Raw genomic sequence first — 12,051 nt, forward strand, 5'->3', positions numbered from 1 at the left:
TTTGCTTTTTTCTTCTAGAGTGTGTGTGTGTGTGTGTGTGTGTGTGTGTGTGTGTGTGTGTGTGTGTGTGCATGAGCATGTGGGTACGTGCATATGTATGACTGTGTGTGACTCTGGAGCCCTTCGCCGGAGTCTGCTGTCTGGGTACAATGGTCCAGCCCGGGGCCTCAGCTCCACAAAGAGGCCTTCTCTTTTTAACAACACGCCATCACAGATAGAGGAGGAGCCTGACCAAAGCATTACCACGCTTAAGGGATCACAGAGCTTCCCTTGATGCATCTGATATCACTTATGATTTTAATAATCAAGCACTCTTCATTAAAAAGAAAGTTTAGTCTTATGCTGGATGTTGGTGTGTTTGTAACAATGACAGAGAGAGACAGACTAAACTCACGAGGCAGCAACAGATCGGACTTTAGTATTAAACTTTGTTTTCCTTTATTTCCTTTACTTTTGTGAGATGGAAAAATGATAAAAACGTACAGCTCAGGGACTTTTCATCTAAGATAGGTCAGTGTTTTTCTTTACGTAATAACCATGAAATTAAAATCATAACAGTTTCCATGTGTCTTTAACAAAAGCTTAAAGAGGGAAAATAAATTATCGTAGCAATAATTATAACATCAAATATAACAACAATAATAGCAATTAAGCATTTATAAACACTCTATTTACTGTGTATTTTTCCATAAAAGTCCATTATTAAAAACAGGTGGTGAGCGTCGTGGTGGTGTACAATCCAGCATGTGAGGCGAGCACTGGTTTGTGGTGTCTGTCGTCTGACTGCTTCTTAACAGAGGTGCTGCAGCTGTCAGCCAGGCTTAGGACCTCCAGCACGGGAGAGTTTGTCTGTCTGTCCACAGCAGTTGTGAACGACAGCCTGGGGATGGACAGGGTGCACGTATCTCAGTATATAATGAGATGGTCGTGAGGTGAAAACAGCGGTTCTTTTTAAGACCTCTCATGAGTCTCCTGTTACAGGGTCAAGGAGAGGTGGGTACCAAAGTGACTTAGTAAAAATAAGCAAAAAGAATGACAAGCGTCTCCATTCACTCCGTTCCTGCAAGCCTCAGGTCACCTAGGGACTAAGAAACCCCTCGTCTTATTAGCTCTTCACAGAGTCCGCTCAAGTCCTGCTCCGCAGCGTCCCATCAGTGAGGTCAGGCATGACGCGACCTTCAGTCATTAAGTCCAACTGAAAGTCTCTCCCCTCCAACCACTGTACATGACGCAACAAGCTTTCGACGTGATGGGGAGGCCATTTAGTGTTAATGGCGATGTGGTGGCTCCTACAGGCGGAGGAGTTCTGGGTGTGGAGGGGCCTCAGTGAGGCTCAGCCCAGACCGGCGAGCGATTGGAGTGGTGGGGGTGACCGAATGAAGGGTGAATGGGCGTGGGAGTAGGCAGCATGTGTCCCGAGTGGCTGAAGGGGGGCAGGTGACCCATATGGGTCATGTGGCTGGTGAGGCCATGTGCACCGCCGAAAGGAGAGGCCTTGTCCTGCATGCACTTGGATAGCTCATCGAAGCCGTCCCCTGCTCGCTTGTTCTTCTTGGACTTGCTGGACATCTTGCGGTTGCGTGTCTGGATGCCTTCTTTCTTCATGGTCAGGGGTCTGTTGACCTGTGGAGATCAGCACATTAGCTCAAGGCACGCCAGACAAAAGCCTCACTGACAGTGTGAATAGTACATTATGGCTGCTGAGGTTTATTTTGCTGTTGGCTCTGGCTCGTAATTTCAAAATGTCACCAGGAATATGTCACATATTGCATCGGCAATTAGGGTTTACATGCATTGGTTTCATGGTTGCCCATTATTTTGAGTTACACCAGCTATTAATAAGGAGCAGCTGTTTTGCATATATAGCTGCATTATAGTCATGGGGGCGTTGTGGAGCTTTTGTCCAATTTCAAACCAAACAGAACAGTTGTGGTCAATATGAATACATGGGGATGAGGGCCTGGCTGGAGCTGAAAGGAGCAGCCTCAGACAAATCCTCATCAGTGTAACCGACGCCGTTACACTGAATGACAGTCCCACCCTGCAGCCTCTCCGGGGAGTAACGCCCCCCATTGAAACAACGATGGATTAATAAAAAAAGACGACTGGTGGGTTCTGCTCGACAGGGTGAGCAGGCTTTGCCTCGACACTCTCACACTTTCTCTGCTCCTAAATCGATACGAGCTGTCCGCCCACTTGACCAGTTAACGACCAGTATCCCTCTTCCTCCCCTCCAACTCCCCCCCCCCCCCCCCAAAACCCCGCACTTGTGTGCAGCGGTTGTTTTTCAGGCTACTTACATTGTGCAGTTTAAAGTAAAGGCCGCAGGCGTTACACACCGGGTCTCCGTTCCCGTTGCGCCTCCACAGGGTGGTAGTGGTGGTCTGGCAGTTTGCACAGCAGGTGCCTGCACGTCTCGCAGCGGACTGGAGGAAGCAGAGAAAATACATCATAAATAATGACCCATTCACAACTGCAGGCTGGTGGAGGCACATAACAGTTAATATCACGGCTCTTTAGACACCTATAGGCTAATGAGTTAATGTTTTTGCTGTTAAAGCAATATCACTGATATTGCGTGCAATGCGTTTGTGTTTTCTGCCTCAGCACCAAGTCATTAAGAGACAGTTTTTCTTAAATTAACGGCGGAACGTGGGTTTCTGTGCGGTTTGCGTGACACCGCTAAACCAAAAAAAAACTTAACTCCTCTGTTAAATCAATTGCACGTATGCAAAGCCGCTACACCATGATCACATTTATTTGTGCATTAAGATGCTTGGATATTTTTTTATGAGCTGGAGAAGAATTCTGTTTATGCCTGTCGCAAATTAACCCCATCATATTTAATGAATTAAAACTAAATAATGCTGGTATTAACGGGTCATAATGAAGGCCTTGTGTAAACCTCTCTATTTATCCTGATCCAGGGAAACAAGTCGTGTAAGACCCGGTGTCCTGCCTGGCAGTGCGCTCCTGCGTCCATTGCGGATCAATTCTTCACACATAATAAGAAACATTAGCTTTACATGCAAGAACCCTGCGGCTCTTTGCTTTGCAGGCAGGCAGCATCCAGGTTCTTCTGTTAATTAATTTCAGGTGGACTCGTTGCTATTGACCTGGAGAGCAACAACAAGCCTGCTCTTTTTGTGCGACATGAACTATAAGCTATGTATTTAAAATAAAAAACAAGCTGCGCGTTTAGACTGTATCACTGCCCACCGAGAATGGCAAACAAGAGAAGAACATAAATCCATTTATTTTCCAATCCCCGCCCCTCACGGTCTGTCTCTTCACACATAAGCGGCTCCTCCAGTGTTGTGATAATCTCTTTACAGTATATGTCAGTCTGGCCATAGAGAATGCAGCGCGCTGGTTGAAGGCGGAAACAGCCGGGAGCCTGACTTCCTTATCTGGGCCGGGCAGATATCCGGATAGGAAACAACTGGATGCCCCTTTGAACACAACTCTGAAAAACACTTGAGCTGAAAATGCAAAAGCTACAGCCACATGGGCCGAGCCAGTGGAAAAAGTAATGGACTTTTCACGAGCAGGAACGACGTGGAGCTGGTCATGGGACAACACGAGAAAATATTATATCGATAAATATATTATGATGAGATTAAGAAACTCCTTTTAAAAGCTGCACATGTATTGGCAAGTCAAATTAGATCCAGAGCATTCACAGTCATCTCTTTTTTATTATAATTTTTTTTTTATTAAAGTTAAAGGTTACACCAGCAACTTTTAATCACTTATTTCTGGTGTGAAAGCCAGAAATGTTCTTAATAACTTACCCATATAATTATTTTTATTAGCATTACTACAATTATTGTTTTTAATTGTGACTATGTTGCAGTTTGTTTATTTATTTCATTTCATAATAAGTTAATCCATTAAGTTAAAAGTGACATGCTTATCTTAATAGCTACTAACCAATTTTTAAAAAATAATTAATTAATTGTTTTAATTCTTACAAATGTTTAATTATGTGTGGCTGCCAGTATTTCTGAATTTGAAGACAACAACTGGATTTGTTTGTTTGTTGACAAAGCAACCACTTAAGTACATAAAGAAAAATTAAAAATATATATTTTAGCTGAAAAATAAAGAATTCAAGAGTTACTAGAATAATTAAATAAGTTAAAATTAAATGTAATAATAATAAAAATAATAAGAAGATAAATATATATATAATTAAATTGCTTTTGTTTGAGACTACTTAGATAACCAGATTTTAAGAAGATAAAATATATATGCTTTAATAAATTGTTTTAAAAGCCGTGAAATCAATTAATTATGGTGCAGAGAAATGTGTCCAGCTCGAGTGGGGTTAATGCCAGAAGTGTCTGTGCAGTGGTACGTCCACTACAAGAATGTTATGTGTCCATGCTGCTTTTCATTTACTCAAGCATGGTGTTAACTAAAGCAGCATGGGCAGTGGTATCAGTAACAGTATCAGAAGTACCAGCAATAATGATAGCAGGAACAATGGCAATAGTAGCAGTATTGTAACAGGCCATGAAGGCGGATCATCGGGGGGTGAGAGGGACAAACAATTCCAGGAAGATCATAGGGAAAATATAACTTTCCTGGAATTGTGCTGCAGGCATCTGCTTTGTGCTCATATTTGGGTGCCCTCTCTCAGAGCAAAGCAACTCAGTGAGAAGCAGGACTCACCAGTCTACGTTTGGGCTTGATAAGTGGTCGGTTCTGGCCGTTCATCTTGTGGTACAGTCCGCAGGCGTTGCACAGGTAGTGGCCGGTACCATCCCTTCGCCACAGAGGGGTGGAGGTGGCACCGCAGTTTACACATTCACGGCCCTCTGCATATAGTTCAAGAGGAGGAGAGAAGAAGAAAATTTATATAATTAAAAAATTCACCCTCTGTCAGAAGCAACACCTAGCAGCTGCCCGGCTGCACGATCAGGCCAACTGACGTGATGAGGTGATGTGCGACCTCAGATGGCTCTGTAATATGAAGTCAAAATCTGTCTCATGATGGTGACAATGTCCATATCAGAGTGCAGGTGTACCAAGTGTGCACGGCTGTCATGGACACAGACACCTCTATGTAAACCGATCCAGAGTGGGGAGGCCAGAGACAGCCAGAACATGTCCAGAGGTGTCCAACAAGAAGAATGAGACACACCATCAAATTAGGACTACATTATTCATCAGCTCAGTGGGCACCCATGAGAGGAAACATAAGTGTGTGGTGATGGTATTAAATTTGGCGGACAGCGTTGCAGACTTTGATGAAAAGCTTGTAGCCAGTTGGCTGCAATTAATAATCCAGAAATGGCGTTACCAACATGACGCTTTTATTAATCTTAAACAGTGGCTGAACCTGAGCAAGACTTCCTGTGCATCCTCGTGCTCTTTTACATAAAAACCTGCTTTTTTAGTTATTCCCACATGCTCTCCTCACCCATTCAGGTTTGACTGACTTCAAACAGCCTGTTGCTAAACCGACCGATTCATTTAATTCAAGTATCCCTCTCTCCCTAGAGCATCATCTCATTATTCCTGTTATAATGCCAGCGACACCCACAGTCCCACCCTCGCTCTACAATGGAATCTGACCTGAGCAAAAAAGCTATGTTCCTTTTGAAATGCATCTCGCCGCTTTTTTTGTACCTCCCTTCTCTTCCTCTTAAGTGTTTCGCAGGTCCAGCAGCCACATTAAAGCGGGCTCATTAACACTTGAAATATTCATCAGCAATGACTGATGTATTTACATCTTGTGCAATGTTTAGTGTTGAAATAAGAAAGAAAATGAGAAGCTTCATCTGAAAAGGTCTGGGTAGTGAGGAGGAGGAGGAGTTCTGCTTGAGGCTAGTTCAACAGGAAGCCACACTACTGTAAGGTATATGTGCTGACAGCTGAAATGTCATTGTGGCATTTTGTACAACAATCAATCACCATTACTGGCACAGGACATCGACTTTGATAGATAAGAGCCTTTTTAATGCCGTGCCTGATATGTTTGTGTTACTGATTCAGGCACAGTCTGGCCAGCTTCTTTTAAATGTCACAGTATAACATTTCTCTGCTGCATCAGCTCACATTCACTCAGATTATCAGTCAGCGAGCCTTCCCCAAGTGTATTAAAAAGTGTGCACACAATGGATGACAATATTGATAATTGCACAGCTACATTTGGAGCAACATGTCAACAGTCCACGGTGTCTTTTTGTGTGTGTGTGTGTGTGTGTGTGTGTGTGTGTGTGTGTGTGTGTGTGAGCATTATTTCAAAGCACAACAGCTGGAACAATGTAGGGAAATTACAGACCCATTACCAGTTGTTTTTAAAATGTCTGCACATTAATGTCAGACCCAAAGTCTAAATATTCCCCTAAATATTACTCCCAGCACATGCAGTCTGTTGAATCAGGTGCTTACCCAGACAGTCCCACAATAAACTGTGTTTTATTATAAACAACCCCACCACCAACTTTTATTTATTTTTTGTAAAATATAAACTTTTTTTTCGTTGTAATCGGGATTATTTAATGCCCTGGGCTCCAAACTTTGCAATTATACACACAAGAAACTTAAAAGTTTGAGTTATTAAATACACTTCCACCTACTCTATAGAGGCAGATCTGCTATGGACTTGGTTGGGCTTGATGTCAGTGCACTGGGCCAAGGCCATGCTTAAAAACACAAACAGCAGGACTCTGTCGCCTGTGCTTTGTTAGTACTGTGGAGAGCTGTGGGCGGGGTGGAGGTCGTGATTTGTTCACTTGGAGGTATACAGGATATGGCAGGAGCCAGGGCGTCGTGACTCCTTCATTTTTAAGTGCAATAAAGGCCACATTTAAAAGAAAACAAGTCTGTGGCACGACGAAGAAGCCATGACGGCCTGAGCTTAGACGTGTAACTGATAGAAGAAGTCGATGTGGAAAAAGATGTTTAAAAAAATGTGTTAATGTGTCTGCTCGAACTATAATCATTAGGTTTAGTTTTTTACCAAAGCACCACAAATTAATATTTATGATTTCTGAATAACTGATTATTTTAATTAGCTCCAATCCCTTATTTCTCTAATTTTCTTTTTAAAATCACCCCAGAAACATTTAATCACGCACATAATGGCCCTCGCTGAGCATGCGGTGAATAGTTGACCCCGATTAGTCTGATGAGTTTCATCTAGAGCTGATCCCTCACTAAAGTGAAGCCTTTTAAGTGGACGCAGCTTACAAATGGTGCTGAGTGCGATGGGACAGAGATAAGACTTGTCAGGACAGGTTCTGAGAGGGACAAGGGTCCGATATGGAAATGATCGCTCTGTGCGTAAATGGCGCACTGGAGCAACAAGTCGAGCTTATAAAAGTGGCTTCAGTATTTAAACAGTTAAATTAGTGCAAAACACAGCTGATAGTAAATAAATTAAACACGTAAATATAGTGTCCGTACAGGTATATAAACGAAATGTGTGACACTAGCAGGGTATGATAATATTATTACAAGGTGACAAACATTTATCTGCTGCTGATTGATTGGGTAAATTCTAGTGCGCAACGCTTCACCGCTCAGCTGAATAAACCATAGCCATTTCATTAGGCCTTATCAGTTTGATCTGCCATCTGATGTGAAAGAAAAACACACGTGAGGCTCACCTGAGCTCGACCTGGCCTTGCTCTTGCATTTGGGCGTAAAGCTGGAGGAGGACCCGCCGAGCAGGCTGCCGGGGTGGAAGAGACTGCCGCTGTACTCGTGGGGTGTGTGGAGAGGGTAGGCCGGGTAGGTCGGGATAGGGTGATGCGTGGCCGGGGCCTGGCCGTTCATCGAGGACAGACCGCTGCGGAGCGGACTACAGCTCTCCTTTTTCATGCCGTCCGACAGCTGCACCTGGTACTTGATCGACTCCACCTCGACCAGGAGGGACGAGGAGGACGGGGATGTGGGTCCGGGGTCCGGGGACACGTCTTTCGGAGGGGTAGGGGGGAAGCTGTAGAGGTGCGGGCTGGAGTGGGACGCCGGAGTGAGCGACGACACCGGTGCCGTGCCGGTGCTGCTGCTGCAGGGGTAGCCGGAGCTGGTGGGGTGCAGGCCGGGTTTGCTGAAGTGGCTGACTGCCCATGCGTTATGGTGGTGGGACGCGGACAGGGCTGCCTTCCCAGGGTCCAGCCAGGGAATACCGGGGCTGTGGATGAGGTGTGGTCGGCAAACCTGGTTCCCAGTGAGGCGAGCTGAAATCCAAAACAGCCTATTTAATAAATGTTTTATTCTATTCCCTCTTTGACACACCCGTACTGCCTCCAGTTTGCAAAACAAAAAGACCTTTATCTTACCTGCTGAATTACTCGAGTCCGACATTTAGGTCCAGATGTAGATAAATATTAATTAGAAATAAGATTTTTTTCTCCCTCACAATTAAATATCCAGAAATATTTCCCGTCAAATGACAGTAGCCTCACACATGTTGTCTGCTTAAGATAGAGATAATAAAGACCTATTATCTACAGAAATCAGACTAAAAGTAGCTCCTCGTCAGGGCAGTATCTTTTCATCGGCTGCAGCTCTCGGACTAAAGATTGTTATTAGTAAATTTGCGGTTTTTATTTTATATCCGGGAAGTGCCTCTCTCTCTCCCTCCAGAAGCCCCTGCCCCAACACAGAGGGGTTAAATGACATACTTCCCTTTCCTCTCCATGTCATTTGCTGGAAATTCCTTTTATGTTGGTGAACTGGCCCAGAAGTCAAGATGGACTTTCTAAGCAAATTACAACACACTGCATGAGCTGCTGCATGAGCTTATAGTTTGTGCATTAATTTAATAGACATATTCTACAGGCAAAAATATTAACACACACACATAAATCTTATATTTAAAAAGCTATGTTTGGTTGTTGATGAATTATACAAAAACTTTTTCTTTTCAAACACGATCTTCATTTCCCATCACACTGCACTGTAAACTCATCTTACCGTGTGCTTGGCTGTATGCGACCCTTGCCCGGGAGTTGGTGTAGTAAGGGTTCCCTTGAGAGTCCAAGTGGTTCAGAAACATGTCAACCTCGTCCTGGGGCAGTAAAGGCGCCATGGGCTCCATGTAGTTGTGGCTCAGACTGTGGTGGTGAGAGTCCGGGTGCTGGCCGTTCAGCACTGCGTGATGGTGCGCCATCCACCGAGACTGATCGGCCGCTGCGACCTCCATGGCTGAGCTGACCGTCTCCTTTCCTCTGAAGGCGTCTCTTTGTGTGTCGGGCTACTTTTAGGCTATGTTTACCTCCAAGTGAGAGTTAAATTCCTCCTTATAATATAGTTCCTGAGCCGTGAAAGTCTCGGCTGTGTTTATATACTTCAGAAATAGAATCCTTAAATAACCCGGTCTTCTTTCTCCTCAGTTATACCTGCAATGAGACGAAAACAAAATGTTAATTTATAAACACGGCGGCCGCTCCAGCCCTCCTTCCATGCACGAAGAAGCGTCTTTCATATTTTTATCTAATCATATCAGTTGACACGTGAAATAAACTTCACGTCCTAATGATTAAAGGCTGATAACAAAGTAGTGCGCAGCTGTCTCTGTGTCGAAGCAATGCATCCCGTGTCCGTATAAAGACAAAAATAAATACAAAAAAATGTTTCCTTTGGATACCTGTTGCAATTTCGATCAGCTGACGACAAACACAGCTTGGATGTGAAAACCTCTTGATCCATGCAGTGCTCAGGCGCAGACTGATGCGGCTGGCGCCAGTACATATCAAGCCACGCGGGGCGTGGCCTCTGTCTGAGCCACTCACAGCCAGCCCTGCCACAATTGGCTCGCTGCATCCCTGCTCTCCTTCTTTCAATTTCCATTTCCCTGCACCGAAAAACTAAAAGACTTATCAATCAGCAGTGTAATTTCTCGGGGGTCTTTCTCTCTCACGAAGCTCACACTGAATGAGCAATCGGCCCCTGATAATCTGCTTTTTTAGCGGCAGTTATAAGCCTAAAGACAGACGTCTAACATGAAGGGAAATTCAGTCTGCACAATATGGCTCACTATAATAATGCTTTAGAAAGCGTAATGCATTGTAAGTGCCTTCACCTCTATGAACCTATCTGCAAAATATTTTTACAATATGAATTACATTTTCTAGACCTGTGAGTGATGCTGGAATTTCGCACTCACCTGCAGAGTGTTTTTAATTCTAACAACTGGAGCTGCTGATTGAGCTCCACATTAATAAGAATAATTGTAAGTGTTGTTTTTCGCATACTGCTGTTGTGTAAATAAACAGCGTTTTCAGCACCTCTAAAACCAACAGAGGCGGAGTCGATTTATGACCCCGAAATTGGCCCCATTGTTGGGAGCGCCTAATTGTCTTTAATTAGTAGCAGAGCATTCCTCTTGTGAAAACAGTGGTTTTGTCTCGGGGACAGGGCAATCAAACACAGTTTGCATACGAATGGCGCCTCTTTCTCACTTGCTGGCACCAAGGATGGGCGCAGAGGCCTCACCTATGTAAACCAGTTGGTGACCATCGTAGTGTCTCCTAACGCCCTAATTCAGAACACACAATACAAATCAAAACAGTAATCAGAGCTCCAAACAATTTTAAATTGTTCTCATTTCTATTATTTGCTGCCCTTAAATAGAAAAATAGGCTAAAACAATGAGCAAAAAATATTTTTCTACGCTCATCTAATTGCAAATTCGTGCGTAAAATGATTAGTCCATGCGCGCAAATCCATGACAGTGCCCTTTAAGATATTTAGGCCTGCGTGCATTGTTGTGTGTGTGTGTGTGTGTGTGTGTGTGTGATTGACGGGGAATAATTGGAGGCACCCATACTGGCCGCCACGCTGACGCCTGGAGCTGACGTCACAGAATCACAGAGGCGGAGGTTGCGGGGTGAGTCACGTGAAGCTTGTGATACTTGGACGAAATTCTCCAGGTAAAAGACCCCTCATAAACTGTAATGACACGGTATCCACAGTGCAGGTCATTAGGGCGACAATCCTGCTCTGATCTCATGTTATACCTGCTTTGTAAGTGTGTGTGTGTGTGTGTGTGTGTGTGTGTGTGTGTGTGTGTGTGTGTGTGTGTGTGTGTGTCAGTCATCAGTCATTAAATCAGTGGCAGGTTGCCAGGGGCAGTGAGTTGATGAGCTCAGCCCTTTGAGCTTGTCAGCTCCTAAAATCAACAAATTAGTGCATGTGGGGCAGCAGAGGGCCCGCTACCTGAATATCTGACATTCCAGTGAGATGTTGGCAGGTGGAGTGAGAACATGCTCACCTTAGTGTGCTCTGGCATTTTATAGATATTGTAAGGCACAATGGATCAATCATGAATGATGCAATGTTTGTATGTCAAATAAAAAGAAGCTGTTTTATGCTGCAGAATAATTGCTGACCATGAGGCAGTGACTCACTGTGGTCCAGCATGAATGGATGACCAGTGATGCTCTTGTCTTTGAGGCTAGTAGTGAAAGAACTGTTTTGTTATTTTTTTCTGAGCACTATGTCACTAGCCTGCAGTGGTCAGCCCGTGCTGCTGTGTTGTGTTCTGGCTGTGCTCACCACTGGGCCTTGGAGAGTGGGTCAGGCTCAGGCTAGCTGCTGCAGCATGCCCATTGTTGTTTGCATGTTTGCCAAATGGATTACTCAGCAGGATTTAGCCCTCTGTAATTTATACCTTCATTAATCCCATTTGTATCTGTGCTGGAACAAAAGATGGGAGAGGGTGACGGAGGGTTAGTGGAGAGGGTGGGGTGTGGGTGGGGGTAGGGGGGGGGCTGCTGTTGCTGTCTTTCTCAAGGACACAGCAGTATTGTTTCAGCAAGGGATGCTATCCTTAGACCGGTGAACACTATCCCTCCCACAACACCTCCTGCGCTGGGTGAGAACTGTGTGCAACAACTGTATCGCTGTGCAGCCACAGTGGCTAATGAACAACAAGATTATCATTCCGATCCATGCTGTTATTAAATGGGATTGGCTTTATCTACCTGTTTGTTCCCATTGGGCACGGTCATCCATCATTATCCAGAGTGGAGGTGTGTGACTGTGCGAATGTGTGTGTGTGTTTGGTGGTGGTGGGGGGGGGGGGGGGTG

The 12,051-nt window shown here is 44.5% G+C and overlaps 1 protein-coding gene across 1 annotated transcript; it reads right to left on the reverse strand.

Annotated features, from left to right (window-relative positions):
* Positions 1-681: 681 nt before the first annotated feature.
* Positions 682-9,762, reverse strand: gata2a (GATA binding protein 2a). The gene is made up of 6 exons (XM_050038587.1): positions 9,608-9,762; positions 8,935-9,359; positions 7,623-8,195; positions 4,678-4,823; positions 2,301-2,426; positions 682-1,623 (listed from the first exon to the last, which is right to left on the reverse strand). The coding sequence occupies exons 2-6, from the start codon at positions 9,161-9,163 to the stop codon at positions 1,324-1,326; spliced, it is 1,374 nt and encodes a 457-aa protein (XP_049894544.1). The 5' UTR covers positions 9,164-9,359; positions 9,608-9,762; the 3' UTR covers positions 682-1,323.
* Positions 9,763-12,051: the final 2,289 nt, after the last annotated feature.

The sequence above is a fragment of the Epinephelus moara genome, chromosome 24, assembly GCF_006386435.1.
Source record: "Epinephelus moara isolate mb chromosome 24, YSFRI_EMoa_1.0, whole genome shotgun sequence".
NCBI classification, from domain to species: domain Eukaryota; kingdom Metazoa; phylum Chordata; class Actinopteri; order Perciformes; family Serranidae; genus Epinephelus; species Epinephelus moara.

Bases quoted from the DNA above. Each gene is read 5' to 3' on its own strand.
- gata2a (XM_050038587.1), bottom strand. From the start codon at position 9,163: ATGGAGGTCGCAGCGGCCGATCAGTCTCGGTGGATGGCGCACCATCAC. The intron at 2,427-4,677 runs GTGAGTCCTGCT...TGCTTCCTCCAG, and splicing joins TCAAGCCCAAACGTAGACTG to TCCGCTGCGAGACGTGCAGG. The intron at 1,624-2,300 runs GTAAGTAGCCTG...TGATCTCCACAG, and splicing joins TTTACTTTAAACTGCACAAT to GTCAACAGACCCCTGACCAT.